At 36.4% G+C, this 23,575-nt stretch overlaps 1 protein-coding gene across 1 annotated transcript; it reads right to left on the bottom strand.

The window, feature by feature from the left end:
* On the bottom strand, window positions 2,333-19,593 carry LOC109211067. Its single transcript, XM_019374571.1, has 13 exons — window positions 19,299-19,593; window positions 19,105-19,166; window positions 18,324-18,392; window positions 9,824-9,899; window positions 9,625-9,695; window positions 9,046-9,147; window positions 7,202-7,291; window positions 6,972-7,046; window positions 6,767-6,799; window positions 6,504-6,581; window positions 3,643-3,684; window positions 2,944-3,059; window positions 2,333-2,695 (listed from the first exon to the last, which is right to left on the bottom strand). The coding sequence occupies exons 1-13, from the start codon at window positions 19,351-19,353 to the stop codon at window positions 2,674-2,676; spliced, it is 891 nt and encodes a 296-aa protein (XP_019230116.1). The 5' UTR covers window positions 19,354-19,593; the 3' UTR covers window positions 2,333-2,673.

Below are 23,575 nucleotides of genomic sequence, written 5' to 3'. Positions count from 1 at the left end.
GGGGGGGGGGGGGGGGGGGGGAGGGGCAGTGCTAGTAGAGATCCCCAATCATGAGGAAAGCATAGTAGACCACAAAGCTAGCTTCCTCGGCGTATACACATACCCCTTTACTCTAGGTCTCGTAGATTCTTGAGATCCTTCTTTCCCGTCGACCGATCCGATGATTCTTGTCTTTTGTCGTGAGTACTGTATGCGGTAAAATTGGAGGGTCCAATTTTCGGCCATTACAACGCCTCGTAAGCAAGCTTTCCGAAGGCTCAAGACTACGGTCGAGATTTATCCCGAGGGGCCATCAGTGTCCAACCTCGAGGCAGTGCAAGTCGACAGTTAAGGTAGGAAAGTGGGAAGTTCCCTAGGGGCACGACTAGGGCTGATAAAGTCTAGAGGGCTAGCTCTGACCCGTATCAGGACATTAAGTGGCTATACCTGCACCATATCTTTGTAATTAATGCGTTTGTACTGTGTTCCCCCCTCCCCCCTATATATAAAGGGGAATCCTTATCATTTTGTAAGGATTTGTTGCTCAATACTAAATACACAAGATCATTCTAACTGCTCTCTAACATATTCTCTTAAGCTCTTTACTTCCATTTATTTCTTACATTCATTGTGTTCTATTTATTGTTCTTTATTTATTGCTTATTGGCCATAAAGAGCCATCATTGGATCTATCATAATTGTTAATCCCTCCATCGATTGCCCACGGCAGAGTATAGGACTCGACCTCGAGGCCCCGAATGAGCGAGCTCGAGGCCCCGATCTCCAACTGTTTGGTTCGATTATCATACCTTCTCTAAGCTGCAACCTAGATTTCTAATCCTTTATTTAGCATCCATTGTTTAACAACCAGCATAAAAATAGATCACATATTTTTAGAACCACATAATCAAATTTAATTGTAATTACCATTTTCACGGTAAACAGTTTGGCGCCCACCGTGAAGCTAAAAATGATAGTGATTATTTTCTTGCTGGTTTAACTACGTAACGCAAGTTATCTTTCACACTTTTTCTTGTCCAAGATCTTTGATTTTAGGTCAAAATGTCTAACACAGTAGTAATGAAATTTATTTTTTACTTCATCTCAAATCTCCTTCTAGAGGTGAGTGGTATATTCACTACCATATTGTCATGATATTGTCACATCACATCATGAATGGATCACAATCATCTATATATGCTTCACAAAATCTCATATCAAATCGATAACAAACGTTTGAATTATTATTTTGATAATCCTTATTGTTCTCAGTACCACAATGATGACGATTATTATTTCATCTATTGCCACGTCCACATCTATTGATACCTTCACGGTAATAATACTGTCTTCGTTCAGACTTATCACATACTGCTACCACACTCTCTTAAGAGAACGAGAATGAAGCAAATTCAACGGGACGAGTTTTCACTTCTTGTGCTCACAATCAAAAATGAATTTGATCATGGCAAGACATAGAAATTTTACCACTTCGGGTGGTTATAATTTCTTACAAACTCTATTAGAGTTCTAATCAAAATTTATTGTCCTTGCTTGTATTTATAATCAAATTATAAAATTTCAAGAACTTAATAAATGATAAGGTAAAATATTTACCTTAAATTCAGGATTCATTCCTGAAGGAAGTTCATGGAACAATTGACAATCATTACGCTTAATATTATGTACAAATTAAGCATCATGCACGTATCCTAAAGCCTGGTGACCAAAGCAGATGCCTAATATAGGAATATCAATGCATTCACGCAAGAGCCTCACGCAAATTCTTATATCTTTCTCTCCACGAGTGATTTAATTTCTCACACATTAAACAACTAATTAATAATATATCCACAAATTAAAACAACCGCCCACTACTCAATTGGTTAATATCATGCTGACATATTATAAAGAGAGAAGCAGAGAGAATTCTTGTTCAATTAGGATGAATTACAATGAAATAGAACCTCCTATTTATAAAGGAAAAGTGACTTAGCCACAAAATTCTCTCAAAAAGATAGACATTCACATTAAGTAAAATACTATTTATAAAAATAGACATTTTGTTTAATAAAACAAAAAATAGTGGCAAATCCATTATTTGTAATGTTGCGATATAATCACTCACAGCAGAGACGACTATCAATTACGCAACCCCAGCTTAGGGAACCTTGATTAGCCACTGGATCTAAGGTTGCTTAACCAAAAACCTCACCAATTGCCTTCTCAACACCATGAACAACGAGCACAAGACTATATTTAGCATTCAGCTTTATGAGGGAGGTACGTAACAAGATTGCTTTCTTGAAGGCCTAATCAAGATATCTGAAAATCTTCCTAGGGTTCAACATTATACAGAAAAGAGAACACCAAGAATAATTTTCTGACATCTTTTTTCAAATTAACAGTGTCACCACTGTGCCTACTATCCAGTGGCACGTATTTTATTCAATCATATACAGTTGTGATTTGAGACAAAATACGTATATATGAGCGCATAGATGAAATATCAGTGGAGGTCTAAATATAGGCTCCATCATTTGATGACTACATATGTAACCATTAACTGGAACAGAAGTTGAAGAGACTGCCGTTCAACAACCCCCCAAGAAAAAAAGAAAATATCCCAGCAGAGCCCTGATACTCCAAGAAAAACAGAAACAACCAAATGATATTTCCTTTCATACGGGTGAATCAGCACTTGGTAGAAGCCGTCCTGTTAGAAAGAACATAAAAAAAAGGAGAAAATCAGGGCCTTTCCAGGAGTAGAGGAAACACATGTTTGCATGGATATATAATGACTTCAACCACAAAACAATGCAAAAGGAAAAAAGAAATTCTGAACATGCAGAGTTGCTAATCAACAAAAATTAAGGAGCACGATGACTAAATCCCAGCTAACCCACAAGCCAAAATAGAGGAGAGCGAGTGAAAGGGGAAGTTTGAACATGCTAAATAACATACCTCATTAGGCCTCTTGGTGGATCTTTTAACTTATCAAGATTATCTTGGGCAATGCCATCAGTTAAATACCTATTAGAATTTCCTTGTGGTAAAGAGTCCGCAAGTTCTTTAAGGCCCTGTAACAAAGTTATGGGACATCAATGAAATGCCTGCAACTGTAACCCGACTGATAAAACCACCATGTCAATGATTAGACATAAAGAAACAGACAATAAAAGCCAATAGGGAATCTGCAGTTCAGTTAACGAAGGGAGGCATTGTATGTGTGTTAATCAATCTTTTCCAATCGGAGCTCAGGAATGGTAAAACCATACTTGACCAAACAGTGTATCAGACATGCAAAAATTGCCATTGTATTCACGACGAAAGCATGTATTAGACAGTTCAAAATTATTTAACATAAATGAATCATGTCAATTAGAAATATCAATATGGGCAGCGGCATCCCAAAGTAGTTCATATATTATAACCAATAAAAATGTCGTTTAAAATTTTAGCAATTTTTTGATTTTGACACTATTCTGGTGTTCCTAGATTTTTTACAAAAAAAATCTCCTTTATGTAGGAGCCAAAATCCAATGAGCATTTTGGAACTAAAAAGAAAAAAATGCACGCTATCACAGGCCAACTTCATGCATATGGCTGATAGTAAGACAAAATACTTGAATAAAGACATTAAAAAGAAGTTAGCAGAAGTACCATGAGACTAGGTGTTGAGTTGCCCACAATTTTAAGTTGTTCCTGCAGCATTAAATACAGGTTAAGAGACAAGCATCTAATAATATTAAACAAAATGGTCTGTGAAGGATAAAATACACAAAACAAGAAAAGACGATACAACGATAGTCAGCTCCAAGGTGATACTCACAAAAAAAACAAAAAAAAAATACACACACACCCGCGTAAATTAAGTTGAATAATAATAAGAGTTAAATACATTAAAAAACCTGTATTATGACCGAAAACGGAGACACCCCTGTATTTTAAAACAAAACATTTAATCCCCCTGTATTATAAAAATCCTACACAAATACTAACTCCTTTAAGAATCCATTTTCTTTTTTTATTTCTTTCATATAACAACTAATACATTGACAAATTACCCTTGCTTCACATCAATTTATACTCCTGTAACAGAACTGCTTCCCAGCAAAATCCTTAGAGCATTCTTTTCCTCTTCTATTTTCATGTATTGTTATGAATGGGAAGACAATGAAGAAATTCTAAACTTGACGGTTCTTCAGTGTATTGATCCTTTCATTGAAGAAAATCTTATCACTGCTGCTCATGTTACCTTTTAAGAATATATCGATAACAGCTAATTCAATTTCCTGAATTTATTTGTTCATTTATAATTTTTCTCTTTCCATTAATATAATTTGTAATTGAATTGTTTATGCAGAGTCAGAAGGATTTGGAAGGATCTCTATTTGTTTTCAACAGTCAGAGTATTAAAAAAACTCATTTTAAAGGAATGTTTGTTTCAGTTTTGATTTAGAGTTCTGTGCTTTGTGTTTTGTGATAATTAACTTTTAGCGGGTGTTACAGGAGTGCTCAACCGCGATTTCAGTTTATTGTTATGAACCGCAGAAATACAGGTCAATTGCTCTGTTTCCCAATAATGATTCTAAATACAATTACTTTCCACTTGCCTTTAGTGTTTGGTTGATTTGAACGTATCTTGCTTTTTTGCTGTTGAAAAATGTTCGTAAACTTGAAGCTTATACATGATTGATTATTTGTTGTAGAGATCCCGGAATTATAATAATACAATTTATACATGATTGACTATTTGATTCTAGTGTTATGCACTGAGCGTATTTGAGATAAACATAGGGTATCTACGGGATAGTTTAGTCATTTTCGTATATTGCTTTAACAACGTTAAGTAGTTTTACGGCTTTTATAATACAGGGGTATTAAGTGTTTGGTTTCAAATACAGGGGGTGTCTCCCATTACAAGTCATAATACAGGGGGGCGTAACGTATTTAACTCTAATAACAACTATAATTGCAGACAATTAGATGGAATGAAGTGAAATAATTATTGCTTAATGAGGCCTCGTCAGGACAGAGCCAATTGGTGATGAGACAGATGCCGTCACACCTTGGCGATTGAACTGAACTGCAGCAAGGTGAAGCACTCAGCCTCTTTTGCACCTACTAGGTGCCACTTAACTTTATCTTGTCCTATGTACTGTCCTGGAGATGATTACTGCTGAAAGTGGCTACAACCAGAGATCTTTGTGTGGTAATTGCTTGCACAATCTTAAAAATAGAACACTAGAGAGACTCGACAAGTTTAACAGGTTTGGTGTTCCTTCTCCTGCTAAAGCAGATTCAAGAAAAGTATATGCCCCCAAATGGAAGGTCCTTTTCTTTCTATTATGCGACGAGGTTGAAATCAACCAAAACGACCTAGTATGTTAATGTCTTTACTTGACATGTTGCCTTTGATAGGCTCTTTTATAAGTTTTAATTTGCACCTTAGATCAAGAGGAATGGAAGACCGAAAATCTCCTTATACATGAATATCCATTTTGATCTATTGGAAACAGCCTACCTATCTCCCAAGGTAGGGGAGTAAGGTAGGGGGGTAAGGTCTGCGTACACACTACCCTCCCTAGCCCCCACTATGTGGAATTATACTGGGCATGTTGTTGTTGTTGTTGTTGTTGTTGTTTGTAACTTTGGCCAAATAGACTAGCGTTTTCGCCTTTTCTAGGTTAAGAACAAATACCAGTTACTGGGAGAAAAAAAAATTCTCTGTTCCTACCTTCACCCTAGTGTGAAAATCAGATGCATATAATCAAAACCTGTTAACTAATTGCCTTTGCTAGGCACTTATAAGTTTTAATTCACACCTTAGATCAAGAAGAATGAAAGACCGAAAATCTCCTTATACATGAATATCCATTATGATCTATTGGAAACAGCCTCTCTATCTCCTCAAGGTAGCGGTAAGGTCTGCGTACACACTACCCTCCTCAGCCCCCACTATATGGAACTATATTGGGCATGTTGTTGTTGTTATCTGTAACTTTGGCCAAATAGACTAGTGTTTCGCCTTTTCTAGGTTAAGAACAGATACCAGTTACTGGGAGAAGACAAAATTTCTCTCTGTTCCTACCTTCACCCTAGTGTGAAAATCAGATGCATATAATCAAAACCTGTTAACTAACGCTTTGGTAGTTTTGATCATGCCAAAAATCATGTAGCAAAAGGGATTGTCCATAGAAAAACGAACCACACATCCTGTCACTTGCCTGGCAAAGAAAACTTTTTGATCGCTATATTTGGTTCGTCTAAAATCGCATTGCTGTATCCATGGGGACAAAGAAAAACATTCTTTATCCCACTTGTTTCACACGTACGACCCAACCCCGTCCATATCACCCTTTCTAGAGGGGAACAGATGCAAAATGATAGTGTGTGAAAGCCTAAAACAGAATAAAACACTATTCAAGTGGAAGAGGTTATCACATCGACAAGTTGTGATAACATCAATAGTTGTACATGGAGGGGGAAAAAAAAAGGGGGGGGGAGGGGGGTGTACAAACCTGAAGTGTATCAGGCATCTTCACCCTTTTTCCATTGACTATATTGCACAGGTACATGACACCAGCATTTGCGAAGTCCTGTTATTAACCATGAGAGCTATGCTTAGCACAAATTACCTTAATGGCACATTGCAAATAAGCAGAGGCTACAAACCCCAGATGATCGAATGATCAGAAACTTTTTCCCCTTAGTATTTAATAGGTAAATAAACAAAATTAGTAGCTGAGAGAAAAGGATGAAATGACTTATTTTTTCAGTTTACCTGTTTGCCTTCTAAGGAAACTAACTTGCCATCCTGCATATCCGGATACAGTTAAAGATGAGATCAGTGTACTAAAAGTACATACAACAAAATTGACCAAAAATGACGTTGAGAATCCAAGGTAGCTTTGCCACTGCCTCTCTACAAAAGCATCTGAACAATAATTTCGACAAGAGAACACAAGATATAAGAAAGCATAACTTACCAGACCAGAAACCATTCTCTGTAATTCATCCAAATCACAACCAATTTGTGACAGATCACCACGCACATCATTAACCTGTTGCAAAACAGGATTTGACCTGATTATGACAGCTATACTGCAAAGTTATAGTATAACCAGGAAAGTATAAAGTTAAGGATTATGACAGTGGATCAGAGAAAACAAACCCCAAATATAAATAAAGACAAAGAGGTGTTAGAATAGATTTGCACCTCATTCCTTAGTAGTTTTGACATCTCCATTTGATCATCCAATTTCCCATCGACATTCTGAATTCTCTGTGTCAAATGTTTCTTTGTTGCCTGATCAAGAGGAGAAACAGAATAATGAGGAAGGCATCATGGAGATACCAGACATAGGTAGACACAAATAACCCCACATCACATAAAAACATCTTCATAAAGGTCTGTTTGCGCAAATTCTTTATAGGAATCACAGAAAAATTATGGTTCAAGAAAGAATCATACGGTTGTCTAATAGCAGACTTCTGACACGCGGTTTCATTTCTGTGGAGAGAAGTAATCAGCTTAAACAACCAACTAACACTAACATGAAATATTTTCTTCCTCAAACTTTCCCCCTCTTCTTATGATTTGGGAAATTATGGCACTTCTTTCTCTTTTTTTCATGAGAAAGAAATTATGGCACACTTGTATCGTGTCTTAAAAACTCTTTTATTTTTTAATTTTTGATAAAAAAGATGCTATTCAAAAGAAAATGTAAAGAACCAATAGTGGTAGAGAACCCCAAATTATTGAATACTGGAAGTTTGGAATGCAACAGATCCAAATGGAGCAAAGTGGATTATTAGGATTCATATGGCTAACCCCAATTACCTTGGGACCAAGGTGTAGTAGTTGTTGTTGATCATAAATTGGTAAACTCAAAGCTAATATTTGCTTTAACAGTTAAAGTAAATAACAGGAGGCTAAAATGGGTAAAAGAATAGGAAAGTGCAGCATAGCAGAAAGACTTTTTCAGACAATCGTTATTCAAGCTAGTTATAATACTAAACTGGGGACCTTTTGAGGTTTTATACTTTTTTTGTAATGAGAGACCACAGTTACCACGATTTGCTAATCCCCTAGCATATCATGAATTTCATCCCACTGTTACGGGAATAATACAAAAATATTTGGTAGATCAAGTGTGGCAATACAAATTATTGTCCTTATATTTCACAACCCAGTAGCAACTTTATGTCTAAAATCTAAATCCAATTCAACTGTAATTAATGTGACTTCGATAATTTTTTTTACTAGCTGCTATCTTAATTCTTAAGTCTTTAGCTGACCCCAACTTGTTTGGGACCGAGGCGTAGTGGTTCTTGTTGCTATCTTAAGTCTTTAAAATTCTCTTTTACTTGAGAATAAATTTTAATCAAGGATTTTCAATGTTGACATCTAATCTAAAGAAGTCTTACCGCGGCGAATTATGTTTTAGGTTAGGTAATGAACAACTCATTTTTATTTCATAAACTGAACTGGACTACAATTAGGTACATATTGATAAACCAATTGAGTTGCTCTAGGGAGGTATGGGTTTTATGAACAGTATAAATATAAATGTAAAGATCTACGTTCTTACGAGACCCACCAAGAAACATATATCACACCCAAATACCCAACTCTTTCTCAGGCTGTTTAAATAACTGCTTTCTTTTTATAAAAAAAAATATTACTTAGGGGGAGGGGGAAGGAGATAATCAGAATTGAACCCACACATATCATGTTGAGACTCTCACTGGTACCACCACAGTACCACACTATTAATCTTGGTAGTAATGTACATTCAGAGAATACAAACACATTCACCGACATGGGAAATATTTCTGGCCTATTACCAAGAGGGCTGGGGAGGTTAGGGCAAATTCATTAATAGCACACTATTGTTGACACAAGCTGCAAACATCAAGCTTCACATGTTTAACAGAAACACCGGATTTATTATAAGCAAAAAATTGCATAATACTAGTGTGCTAGTTAGGCACATGGGAGTGCCAAGATTGCAGAGAAGGAATTAACAACAGAGGTAGTTTGCAAGAGATGATACTTACAGCAAGCGCCTCAGAAACATGCTCCAAGTGCTTTGTCAAATTTGAAACGGCATTTGTCATATTCTTTTTGGTTACATACATAAGGTCAGAGAATGATAAGCCCTGCAAGAATTACACGGAAAGTTGAAAATATGTTTTCTTTTTTTTTAAATACTAGGGATATCGATCATTGTTCACCGTAACAAGTATGCAATGGCCATCTAAAGCTAGAGGCAGAAAAGCTTGGCCTTCGGTTGAGGGCTTGTTTCTTCCACCATTTTGACCCCTAATATTCTGTAGAAGGGCTGGTACCTAAGCCGAGGACCAACTTCAAGCTGACACGCCACCTAGACACACATGAGCATGTTACTCACTCGTTCTCACTCATCCATTTTATTTTACTTCTTTTTTTTTTTTTTTTGAGAAAGCCCTTCTCCCTCATGCATTTTAATTTCATCTGTCATGCTACACATACCTCTAGTACACCTTAGTATAATGAATCACCCAGACTTCCTTCGAGTAATCTCCACATTAATGGAAGCCAGTAACAAAAGAGAGGGTATTACTTATATAGAGAATCTAAGAAACAATTTATTTTACCTTCCACCACATATATCCATAACCCAACGCCCCTACTGCAGCAGTTGGCATGATAAGAGATGTCAAGTTACCTGAGACACAGAGGGCGACAAAGGGTGTAAGCCCACATTGGCTGATAGAAAACAACTTCTGCATAATCAAAGGAAAGACAAAGCAAAACATAGCATGAAACTCTTCAGTCAAGAATGGTGGAAGATACCAGTAGAATTTCCATTAAGAACAGTAATTGATCGAGCAGAAGCCAATTGTCGAACCTCCATTGCCAGCCTACGAACCTACAAAGAGAAAGCAATAAACATAAGTTGCATTGTAACATAGAGATATTTCATAATTTAATTTATAATGAGTTGGTTGATACCACAACAGAATCAGGGGTTAATAATTCTTTTATCCTGTCTAATATAATTATAATGATAATAATAATAATAATAATAATAATAATAATGGGGCATGTGATGCAAAGCATGTCTGCGAAAGACAATAAACTCAATTAGAGAGGTGGATTGGATGACGGACAAGCTCTCATTTTCTTTATTTTTCCTTTTTTTTTTTAAATACAGAGAAATCTGTAATTCCAAATTTGAAACTAAGTAGATAAGAAGCCTGCTCCTCAATCCTTCTCCACTAAAATTAATACCAGACTTGGTTCAAGTGTTCAACCGGCAGGACTTGTGACCTGGGTCGTACCACCTTTGCCATTGAATGAAATCCCCGGGGCATGGCCAAGCTCATTTTTTCTAAACCTCTTACACACCATCTCAAAATAATAGTATTTTTTCACGTGATTTTGTTTTCTAAGTCATAAATCCATGTCCAATTTAATCCCATAAATTTAGTCCACATTGATTTTAATAAGTCAAATTGTTTTTTGGGTGCATTTCCATGTAGATTTGTGTGATGATGGGAAATGTTAAACCCTAACCATCTAATCATTATTTTTATTATCGAGAATTCTCTGATGGCTAGTTATGCACGAACACGGTGTATAATTGGCCCGCCGCTTAACCTTCTCGGCTTAAATATCAGCTTTTGTCCGCGGCAAGATTCGAATCCATGACTTGCGCCAAACCCACATAATATGTGTTGCGCTCTTACCACTAGACCAAAGCCTAGGGGCCCCTATGCCATCTAGGCATTTAAATTGTGAAATTACTCATATATATGCCTCTCGCAACACCCACATTTAATCTGTGAATGCCAATGGACAAATTCTTTTTGGGGGAGTGAATCCAAAAATAAAAATTAAGGTACATATTACACAATAAATATTGGAAAAAGGAAAGCGTCGGGCCTAAGCAACAATCTGTAGACCCCACTAGCATCCACCAAAAATGAAGAAAAAGCAAAAAGAGAATGAGAGAAGGAAAGGAAAAGTCTTGAGTCAATTTGATATAGCTTAATAAACTAAACTCATACAACAATGACACCATTACATCCATCGTTTAATCACTGAATCCATGATCTATACAGACCTAAATGCCCTACAGTCATAAGATGAGAACTTTATTGAGCATTCTAACGTATTTCATGTCCTTGTTAAACTCTCCAACCACTATTACAGGGAAGTTGGAAAAATTTCAAAGGGAATTTCTATGGGATTTTTCAAGCAGGGAAAGGAAGTTTCATTTGGTCAATTGGAAGATCGTCACAACACCAAAGTGTTGGGGTGGGCTTGGGATTAGAGATCTAAGGGTGTTTAACAAGGGATTACTTGGAAGTGTTATGGAGATTTTCAGTAGAGGAGAATGCTCTTTGGAGAGAGGTGATTGCGGAGAAATATGGGGTTCTAGAAGGGGGATGGAGGACTAAAAATATTACACTTCCCTATGAGCGCCGTTTACGGAGGAATACTTTAGAAGGGTTGTAAGAGTTTATTGGGAATGTTTCACTTAATCACTTAGGGCGGGTGATGTGTAAAGCCCCGATTATGGTTCCTTAAGCCTTGAGTTAACACTCATACGATGAATTTTTCTTATGGGTTCATACAATGAATTTTTATGGTAAGATTTATTTCAAAGACTTTTTTTGATGAAGTAAGGTATTTCATTAGAAAGGCATCAAGTAGATGCAATAGTTACAAAATCAGAAGACAAAAATACAGAAAAATAAGAGTTTGTAAGCCCCATTAGGATGTGCTAAACTATAACTAAGGAGCTAACAAAGTCCAAAAGGTGATCAGTGCTAATTACAGGGGTTAACTTCACCCAGCTAAAAAGGGTGAGCAAACAATTAGCTTTAAGAGTGTGATTTGGAGTTGAGATTCCATCAAAGCATCTTTGGTTCCTTTCATTCCACAAACTCCAAAAAATAACTGCAGGAATCATTAACCAGATCTCCTTGATGGCCTTATCAACTTCCCAAAGACTCCAGCTTGTGTATGCCTCTCTAATATACGATGGCATGACCCGGTTCAAACCGAAAAGACAAAAAAAACATATTCCACAGATCAGTGGCAACTGGGCAATGCAAGAGCATGTGACTGACATTCTCTGAGCTTTCCTTACACATGTAGCATCTGTTGACCAGTTGAAAGCCTCTTCTATTGAGATTATCCTGTGTTAAGCAGGCTTCATATAGAGCAATCCAGCTGAAACAAATAACCTTGGTGGGTAGTTTGGTCTTCCATATTAGCAAAAGATTTGGAATCAAGTTAAATGATTTGGAATCAAGTTTTGTAAGTATAATGGCCAAAAAGATGGAGGAACGTATTAGACGCCAAGTGTATAAAACAGCTAAGTTTCGCTCCAATAAACGACCACCACGCGATCTGAATTTGGTCAAGTGTAGAAAAACAACTCAGTTATGCTTCAGCACATGACCACGACGCTATCACCTATAGATATAAATTTCAAATTTCAAGAAAGGCTCGTATTTTAGGTTTTGAGCATTAAGTCTTCTGCCACATAGCAAGCACGAAGTTGCGCAAACTCTCACACTCAAAGGCGAGTATTCTTGGATAAATACATAGATTTACAACATTTAATCATGCTCCTAACATTAAATCACTCGGCAAATCCCTAGATTTCAAGAAACATCTTCAAGAACTCAAGTGATGGAAAACCTAGGGTTTTATGGGAACGTCCCTCAAGGTGAATTCTACTACTCCGTAACACTAAAGTTAGAATCGTGTGACTATATTAAGACTATAGAACACAAGAAGTGATGGAGTTGGAGGTGAAAATTAACTTTAAGCCCTAGATGGCTAAATAATACTTTGCTGAAGGAATTGGGTTGAATGAATAGTTTGGGTTAATGGTTTTAACCCCTAGGTTGAAGATTTCGAAGAGTTGAGTAAGCGAAGTTACTGAGAGAAAACTTGGACAATTGTTTCAAGGTAAGTGAAGTTTACATTCCCCAAGTCAAGGGCGTAATAAGAAAATGTTTAGTAAAAAAAATTATTTGATAAAAAGTTGACTGATTGTTCCCAAGTGTAAATGCTTTAACTTTTTGTTTGAAAACCCTTGATTGATTAAATGCTATGATGTTATCATTAGTTCATGATATAGATTTTCTTTTCTTATAGCAATTGAATTGCATTACTTGATAACTCAGCTAGCTCAAAATTTCAAAAGCAATTGAATCTCTTGTTTGATTTGATTGTTGTTGTGCCATTGCTTGCATTTATTCATACTCATCACAGATTAGATATATGTGATCACGTGCATTTTGGGAGAAGTAGCCAACCTCCCCAAGTGTGAGAGCCATAGTTGTCAGGGCTAGTTGTCCCACAATTGCATGTGCTCCACCTCCACGTCTTCAGATTTATGTGTTTGGGGGAAGTGGTCAACCTCCCCAGGTGTAAAAGCCTACAGGAGTAAGGCGCGAGCTTGATAGATAATGCTCAAAACCAACGTGCGTGATTCTGGGGAACGGTTACTAGGAATTTGTACTATAAATACTCCCACTCTATTACACTTGGATTCATTAAGATTCAGATAGAAAAAACTCTAGATAATCTACTAACCTGATGAGCTTATAAACATTGTTCACTAATCTTGCTCTACAATTCCTTTCCGTCAAGAATCATGGAATAAGAATCTCATCTACTTCATTCTTCCTTTACTGCTTTTACACTGCTTTCTTTTATAGTAATTTGTCTCATTTGTTTATTTTTGATTAACTACAGCCAATCTAATTGGATTGTGCCAGTTTCTTGCGACCTAATTTCTGTAAATCTAATTGACTACTCTAATAATCAATTTTTTAGGTTAAACAGCTTGTGCCATTATTTATTCAGATTTATGTGTTTGGAAGAAGTAGTCAACCTCCCTGAGTGTAAAAGTCGCACGGGCCGGGGATTGGCACAGCCATCCTCACACTCACAGACACCATTGTTAGATAAAATTTTCAAAACAAGAAACTTAGCTATATTCAATTATTAGAACTTAATTTAAATTTCATGTAAAGTTCAACTTTCAGATTTCATGTTACAGTTCAGCTTTTAGATTTCATGTTACAGTTCAGCTTTCATATTTTAATATTAACGTATTAAATTGCTAGTTATATTTATTGCATCTTTATTATAACTGTTTAGCCTAGAAAAGTCTTGTGCTCGCTTAGGGGGTGGTAAACAAGACTTACTAGGTACCCTCGGAGATACTTAGCCCGTTAAGGCATGCCACATCATGTAGCAGGCATTAAGTGTGCAGGTGATGAAGCTCGTGGCTAGAGGCAAGTTTTCTAGATTCAATTCACAAGCTCCATTGATTTATTCCGGGGATAACAGATCTCTTCGCAAGGTTTTATTAATATTACACTTTTATATTATTTCATGTGGAAACCTCCATAGATCATGTATAATAAGTCCTTAGAGGCTCATGACTGAATGACTTTTATTCAGTGGGGTTAAAGTTCACAATTTAGCCACGTTAGACTCATGTACTTTTTGTTTGGCAGCTTACCAGCCTCGACTCTTGACCTGTGTCACGTTAGACTCATGCACTTTATTATTATATAATTGATTTAATTCAATTTTAGCTATTTCAATTTTATTTCTCTTAACGGTGTTAATGATGTTCAATTCCATGTTAAACTACATTTAGCACAAGCTAGTTCAGGTTTCACTCGACGGGTAGCTCAGGTGCCCATCACATCCCACCCTAATTTTGAAGCGTGACATGATGAGAACAAAGTAAGCTTACGAGAAACAAACGGTGTGAAAGTAACATTTTAAGCATCAATTTTCCTAATATGCGCAGGATTTCATGCCAAGAAAAGATGGCAATTCAAAGCACACGGAGGATTTAAGATAGAGAAACACATTAGGGTTTGAGACTTAGGAGAAACTTAGAAGATTGGGAGATTGTTTAGTTCCACGGTTTGATAGTTGCTCCACAAGCAGAATATTTCATGGATTAGCCATGGTGTTTAGAGATTTGAGGGGGGAAGGGGAGGATAGTGGTGTATTTTTCTAAAAAGTCCTATTATGGTTTATTACTGGATAGAGCAGAGGTAGCCTTTCCTTATCTCACGGTTTAAAGACCCCGAGTGCCGAGAAAGCTGTGTTTCTTTACATGGTTAGCTATAAACGTGGTGAGTCTACCGAACAAGAAATTCAGGAAGAGGAGAGTTACATGTATCAGTTGCAGCTTCATGTACAAGCGCTCAGATGAAGAAGTAGATTACCTTCTTTTACATTGTCATATTGCATCTCGCTTGTGTGAAGTGTTGGGTTGGGTTGGACTTCATCGGTGATGCCAGGCACGGTTAAAGAAGTAATGTTCAGTTGGACATTCAACATTCAGGAGGAGGAAGAGGACGCAAGGCTTGGGATGTCGTTCCACTTGCACTCATGTGGACCATTTAGAGAGAGAGAAATAGAAGAGCTTTTGATGTGACAGAGAAGGACTTTTACATTCAAGGAGTGGTCTCTTTTCCCTTATTAGTTTTGGAGCACCCATGAGATTCCTTTAAGCACAGAAGATTAGGTGCCTTTTGCAGAGAAAAATCTTTTTTTGTGAGGTTTCTCTATATTTGGGTATGCTTCTTGTATACGGGTATTTATGCCCTTCATTAATGAAATCTTATTACCTTATTTTAAAGAAAAGGAAAATATCCATATTATGAAATACCAGTACTTCATCAATGTTAACTCTAGAAGGTAGTGCTAAAAATAATGTTTTTACTGCACCCAAAGGTGTGGCCTAGTGGTCAATGAAGTACGTCGAGAGCAATAAAGTCTTGGGTTCAAGACCCGACGGAGAAAAAAACACTAGGTGATTTTTTCGCATTTGTCCAAGTTTTGGTGGAAGGGGTTACCAGGTACCTATGGTAAGAGGTAGGATGTACCCACTGGAATTAGCCGAGATGCGTGCAAGCTGGCCCAAACACACGGTTATAAAAAGAATGATTTTGTTAATCTATGAAAAGGAAATTTCAAAGGCCAAATACATAGACAGCCCCTTAAACGTGTTCTGATTTTTCATGTAGACACCTAAATAAGCATATGACCTATTGAACACTTCAACTATGCTTAAATTGTGCCTATTAGATACTTGAGGCACAAGCAAATGAAATTTTCAAGCGCGTGGAGTTCAATTCGAGATGATGTAGCAAAAGAACCAATAAAAAAGACACACATCAGCAAAGAGAAGCAAAAACACGTAAGGAAAAAAAACTCTTCATCTCCTACTTCGAAGCTGGCCAGACTCAACGGAAAGAAGTCCAGAAACGATGGAGCACATCTTTTTACTTCATTAGTTGCAAAATATATATATGTAAAATGAAGAGAAAGTGGGAAACATGAATTAGGCACCACTGGAAATTTTCTTGGCAAAATACCCACCTTGTGTGGAAATGCAGGGCAGCAATATATCGTAGATCCACTTTGTTTGGAAACATAAATTGGCTGAAATGGCTTTTAAAATGGCAAAAAATGGCAGGTAAAATTTTGTGCTATGCTCAGCGAACACTTTCCTCTAGCGACCATAATACCCTTGCACTTCCCAGTGACAATTTGGAGTTCTGGTAAAGTTATGAAGAGCGCACGTGCAGCATGCTAGTATTCCAGAGTTTTGAGATTGGATGCTGCTGTTAAAATTTTGAATTATTATGCATTATCGGTTACTTTTACTTGTCCACAATGGACTTTACAGTCCCCTTAAGTAAATGAATCGGTGTTGTCAAAGGCGAAAAGTGTTAAAAAGCACTCGAGATCTATTGGGGCTTTAAGCTCAAAGTGCAATTAAAGTGTGGGCTTTAGCTAAAAAATGCACAACGAAGGAAAAAATAAAAACATATATGCAATATAAGAAAAAATTAAGAATTTCATTCATAATGATTTCCTTAACAATTTATATATTTTTTTGCCAATTATAAGTATTGTTTTGCACCGCTTTATTTAAGATAGAACTTACTGGCAATGAGGTGCACGCCTTAGTGCCTTGCCTACACTGAAGTGCAACGTAAGTGACGTGAATAGAGGCGGATCCAGAGTTTGATGGCTACGTGTGCCACTATATTTAATGCAAATCTACCATTAGCGAAGGAAATCGAATTAGAATATACATTTGGCCGGTTTGCTCTTTCTTGAATTAATTCAGTTCGGGTCTATTTTAAATTATTTTTTCGATCCACAAGATTTTTGGTGCATAATTAAACACACGATAACTAAATTGAAGATGTTTGTTCCTTTATTTGAAATCAATTGAAAACTAACATTAGATGATAAAAAGAAATATGATTAAAGTCATACTCAAATAAGAATTTTTAGGTCTAGAAAAGGAAAACGGAAGCAAATATAATTAAAAGTACAACAAAATTGGTGTTGTACAAAGAGAGGAAATACAAAGACGAAGAAAGTAAAAGAAATTAAGAAAAAGAGAAGAAGTGGAAAAAAAGGAAAAAGGGAAGTAGCGCCAAGAGGAAACACAAAATTGAATGGTCATTGGTGGGTCTCGACCCTAGGTGACACGGCTCGAAAAGTGTCCCTGACAATGGCACCTTCAATCATTTAGTTACTCCGGGTGCCACGCCGTATATTTATATTTTTTTTCCTCAAGATAGTACTGTACACTTGAAATTTTTACCCAGCATGCGGGTGGTGTACCACTCCTTCTGCTCTACACAGATCCGCCCTTGGACATGAATAAGTAAAAGTGAACAGAGGGTGTAATGTATATTTCCTTGCTAGTTAAACATTGATGCATTGCTTTTGTGATGGCCATTTATTTTAGATTGTTGCTAAAACAAAATGGCAGAGTGACCGGAAAGTAACTGAAATAAGTGTTGTTCAAGAAGCAGAATTATTGGTTTGAAAATGTGGCTAAAGAAATTGCAGAAAAAACATGAATTTGGAGAAAGAAGGGCAATAGAACCAAAACGGCCAAATTCCTTTTCAGGTGAAGTTTTATGTTTTCCGGCAAACACTTTGTTGCAGCTTAATATATACAGTCATTCCATGCACTTAATTTTGAATAAGAAGCACACACCTGCCATGTCAGCATTTCGTGCCTAATTGGTACAGTTTGGGCATAGTCCAAGTGTCCATGTGTCATTTGCTTAGTTTCGGCGTCTAGATGAAAAATCAGGACTTAAGGGGCCGTCTATGTACACGGCCTATTATAGGACTGCAAATTTTCACCGATAGATAAACAGGTAGATTTTGCATATAAAACCACATTGGCAGTAGATCAGAAAGATTCAATGACAAAACTGAACTTTCATATGTATACTTAAGCTACTTTTTACGATCAAGGTACCTGTGCAGCCATAACATCTGAATCTCCAGCATCTGTCTCCCCTGATTTTTCATAATTTTTTATCAAGTTCTGTCAAAAAGATTGGGAAAGAATCACTTAAAGCATTCAAATATTAAATGCGGAAAACATAAAAGAAACAGGAAATTGGTTTTAAAATTTGACAACTACATCCTTCTTGTTAGTTACAGGTCATACAAGGATCTAGCAAAAAAAAAATATTCAAATAAAATCATATCCTGCAAAAACCCTTTTTAAACAAGGTGAGTTGATCATGTATCATGTATATGTACATAACATAGTTCCTAAGCATTATTTTTTTGATAGGTAGTTCTTAAGCATTCTTCTCCCTGTTACATTGAAATTTCAGCATTCACACTAAGTTACTCTCCTGTGCTAGTAATTGAAGCATTATACTAAGTCATTACAATCTAGATTACCTGTTTCGAGCAACAAACATGCATAAACAATAGTACTTTTTCCATTAACAGAATTCATGGAATACGAAGCTAAAACTAATTCAATCAGTGACAACGCAGTCATTTAGAATTATCTCATTCCCTTCCAAATTTCAGCATCCACCATATATAATTCAGTGCTCGCAGTAGAAGCATTATACACCTAGGAGATACTTATTACACCTAGACTACCTAATTCAAGCTCAGTTGAGAGCATAATTAAAAAAACGTATCTTTTAACAGAAATTCAAAAATACTAACTTAGGCACAGATAAAACTAACTCAATTTTGGGGAAAAACACTAATAAAAAGGTGAACGCAAGTACCTGAAGCTCGCCTAATACATCAGATAATTTACCATTTTGGAACAGCACAGTACCAGTGTACCCTACACATAAGGAATATATACATACGATCAGATCAAACTAGCAAAAATCGTTAAAAAGAAGAAAACCGAAATTGAAATTTTACTTAGAACAAAGTAGAATGAAAAAGACTCAAAAGGGAATAGTTTGCATACCAGCACCGACAATGAAGATGATTCTGCCTAAGCCTATTCCGGTTTGTAACGCCATAGCCGGCGATGACAAAGTGATTAGCAAACCCTAGGACTAAAAAATTATTCTGCGTCTCCGATGAGAATTTTCGGAGTTGAATTTACATGTGGTAGTGGGAATTGAGCTAATGTTTAGTCGTTGTTCTAATTTAGTGCTGTGGAACGACGTAGTGTTGGTAGTACTTGATGGCGGTTAGCCCAAGATTTACCCTTTCCCAAATGCATCGGTCCTTGTCGTGGAATTTAAGGCGCGGCGCGGTTGCTGATTTAGTTGAGTAGTTTGCCCCACTGGTCAATGTAGCCTACCATCTCTATAACACTCTTGACCTTTTATAACAAATTGCTGTTATATATTTATAATAGCATTTGACCTTTAAATATTTTTTAGTTGTTATAGATTATAATTATCCTAAATCAATTATTTTTCCTTCTTTAATGTTAGATATAAAAGATAAGAAAACTATTCAAATTTAAAATCTCAAAAGATATGCATATTTCACTAGTTAAATATTTAAAAAAAATTAATACATTATTAATAAAGTTATGACTAAACATATACTATTTAAACTCTAAGGCAGACATTTTAAAGCTACCTACAAAAATAAATTCTTTTAAGAATGATGGAAGAACTTTATAATTGTAGCTTGTTTCGTAGATTTCATTCTCTTACTAATATAACGCTTGAATTAGTGAAAGTTCGTGTCCAAATTTTTGGTAAAAAGGTATCCAATAGTTTTTCCTTGAAGACAAACTAAGAGTTTAACAGTTAAATTTTCTATCTAAATATTTTTTGAAATTTGTCCAATGAAAAAGGCATCATGTACGACTTTTCAAATCTTATATATTATGCAAGATAGGAACTTTCTTTAATGGAAAGGATTGTGTGCATATTTTTAAAATCATTAGTAGTAATCTTAAAGATTCTATATGGATGTTGTTGTTATAGGTAAAAAGTTATTATAGAGAGATAAAATATAATTTAAAAAATCGATTCTCAGGAAAACTTGGCTTTAATAGTGAATAATTGTTAAGGGATGATGTCATTGAGAGGTCTGACTGTATCTTTGATTAATTATTGAAAAAATTATACAGTTCTTAATATATATATATATATATATATATATATATATATATATATATATATATATATATATATATATTTAACTATATAATAAGTGAAGCTTTAGTGGTACGATGAAGGGTATTTTTGTAAATAACGTGTCTTGTGAGGGCATTATGATGAAAGGTCTGACTTATACACTTCCCGTTGTCAAACTCGAAAAACACGTGTTTAGCTTTTCATCTTCTTTTTGGTTCTTTCTTTGCCATCTAAGAGAACTCCTATCTTTTAATTCTCTATTCTTTTGATTTTGTCATTTCCTCTTTCTAGTGAGTTTATTGCTCTTCTTCTTTCTTTCCTTTTCGCATACTAACTTCGTTGTCTTACATTTAAGTGTTGCATCCGATAAGTAAAATCAAATGTGAGGCTAATTTTCTAACCCTCCTACACTACTGTGATACAAACATTAATTCTGGAAGAATCCATTGAAACTTTGCTTTAAATTTAGTTGATTTCTCTCTCTTTATATGATTCTTTTTCAGCTTTTCTCCGCCGGCCTCTTTTTAGGTCTGAGGTGAATTCTTAATCTTCTTCTTCCTCCTCTTTCCTTTTTAATCACTGGGTTTTCTAGTTTCTATTTATATTTGATGCTATTTGCTTTTGATACTCTTTTTATGTTTTAGCAGTGACCTTTCAATTTTCTCGCACCCAAATTCTAACCCGTCGTGATAACGTCTATCGTGGTACTATGCAAGACGATATTTCCAAATTACTTCCAACGTTTAACATAAAATGAATTAGGAAATTTTGAATAACCAGTGTTTTCATAAAAACGGGGTAAAAATCAAAACACAAGTGCGGAAACATAACTCCCAAATCAGGGTGTCACTGAGCTCATGAGCATCTATACAACACCAGTGTAGAAAAGAAATATCAACGAGAGTCTGTACCAAAATACAAATAAAGAAAAAGATAAGAAAGGAGGAACAAGGACTGCGAACCGTGCACGATATCAATGCCCACCGTATCCGGAAATACCTGGATCTGCACACGAAGTGCAGGGTATAGCGTGAGTATAACCAACTCAGTAAGTAACAATAATAAATAAGAAATAAAAGATAGTGACGAGCTACACAATTATAGTTCATTTTCAGTAATCTCAACAAGAAAGTAGACATGCTTTCAAATCCAGCAATTTAAGTCAAATTAGTTTAGAAGTTTCAAAATAGCGACATATAGCAGCTATGTGCAACAAAAATGAAAGCAAATACAGCCTCTTAGGGCAACGGTCACTCAGTCTTTCTCAATAGCTCATCACCCAGCTCTCAGCCATCGACACTCACACTTAATAGGTACATGCGCTCACTGAGGATGTACAGACTCTAGAGGGGCTCCTTCAGCCCAAGTATATTACGACGGCGTGCAACTCGATTCCATAATATATAAATATACAGCCCTAAGGCTCATTGCAGTGTGCAACCCGATCCATATACATACAGCCCTGTCACGACCCGGATTTTCCACCCTTGAGAGTCGTGATGGCGCCTACTAGTGAAAGGTAGGCAAGCCAACCAATTGAATTATTCACCTGGTTTCCATTTTTAATTCAGTAACAATTTAGAACCAATAATTAACAAACAACAAAATTTAATAGGCAGAAGACTAAATTTAAAATTTCAATAGTGCTACCAATATCAATCCATATCAATCTACCCAAGACTGGTGTCACAACTTCACAGACTGTCTAAGAGTACTACAAATAAAGGTCTGAAAGTAATAATACAACACTGTCTCTGGAAATACAAGAAAGAAACAGGAAAAATAGCTAGGAGGAGACGCCAAGGCCTGTGGACGCCTGCAGGACTATCTCGGGTCGCCTGATGAACACGAAACAGCAATCTCACTACGGTCTGTAATCTACAGCACTGGGATCTGCACAAAAGAGTGCAAAGTGTAGTATCAGCACAACCAACCCCATGTGCTAGTAAGTGCCTAACCTAACCTCGGCGAAGTAGTGGCGAGGCTAGGACCAGACTACCAAGTAAACCTGTGCAGATAAATAATGTACAACAGAAAAATAAAAGCAGAAACATATAAAATCAAGGATGGGAGGGGGAAACATGCTGCGGGGAAACACCAAATAGCAACAGGAGAATAGCAGCTAAATATATGGAACACCACAATTCAATTATTAACAGGAATCAGAAATCAAACAAGTGCATGTCATCACCCTTCGTGCTTTTACTCTCGTCCTCACCATAAAATCAATATAAAATGCAAGGCATCACCCTTCGTGCTTTTACTCTCGTCCTCATCATAATATCAATATAATTGGTACGAAATGGTACATCGTGCGGCACGGCATCACCCTTCGTGCTTTACACTCTTCCTCACAAATAATGATAATAATACACGGCATCACCCTTCGTGCTTTAACACTTTCTCGCCAAAACAATGCACGACATCACCCTTCGTGCTTTACACTCTTCCTCACCCAAACAACAAACACAAACAATAAGGGCAAGGAATAAAGGAATCATAATAAAAATTCCGGCAAGGGAACAATAGCAAAACCACAACATCCCGGCAAGGGAACAACACTTAAAACCACAACGTCCCGGCAAGGGATAAATACCACAATTCTCTTCTCATTTTCACATTTACCTCACTAACTTGGTTCACAAATTGAGCCAATGCTCTACAAGGTTCAATTACCAATTACACTTCCACAATTCATTTTACAACTTGAGACAACGCTCTTCAATATACAAATACCAATATTCTTTCCACAACCTTGCTCAACGATAGCAATCAACACATTAAACATGAACCGTACAAACGAAGTCACATTAATCACAACATAAGACTCACAGGCATGCTTGACACCAACGTACAGATACTCGTCACCATGCCTATACGTCGTACTCAACACATAACACATAGCATACAAGACCACACTCCTATTCCTTCAAGCTAAGGTTAGACCAAACACTTACCTCGATGCCTCGTACACAGTTCAAGCCTCAACTATAGCTTTACCTCGTGATTTCACCACCAATTCGCTCGTATCTAGCCACAAGTTACTTAATTACATCAATGAATGCTAAATAAACAAATTCTAATGCATAAAAATAAGTTTTCTAAAGTTTTTTCCAAAAAGTCAAAAATCGACCCTGGGCCC

This window comes from Nicotiana attenuata, chromosome 2 (assembly GCF_001879085.1).
Source record: "Nicotiana attenuata strain UT chromosome 2, NIATTr2, whole genome shotgun sequence".
Lineage (NCBI taxonomy): Eukaryota > Viridiplantae > Streptophyta > Magnoliopsida > Solanales > Solanaceae > Nicotiana > Nicotiana attenuata.
The sequence above is the reverse complement of the archived record's forward strand: the minus strand, read 5'-3'. Positions and strand labels throughout refer to the sequence as shown.

Bases quoted from the DNA above. Each gene is read 5' to 3' on its own strand.
- LOC109211067 (XM_019374571.1), bottom strand. From the start codon at position 19,353: ATGGCGTTACAAACCGGAATAGGCTTAGGCAGAATCATCTTCATTGTC. The intron at 9,148-9,624 runs GTAAAATAAATT...TAATTCTTGCAG, and splicing joins ATGGATATATGTGGTGGAAG to GGCTTATCATTCTCTGACCT. The intron at 6,800-6,971 runs GTAAGTTATGCT...CCGGATATGCAG, and splicing joins AGAGAATGGTTTCTGGTCTG to GATGGCAAGTTAGTTTCCTT.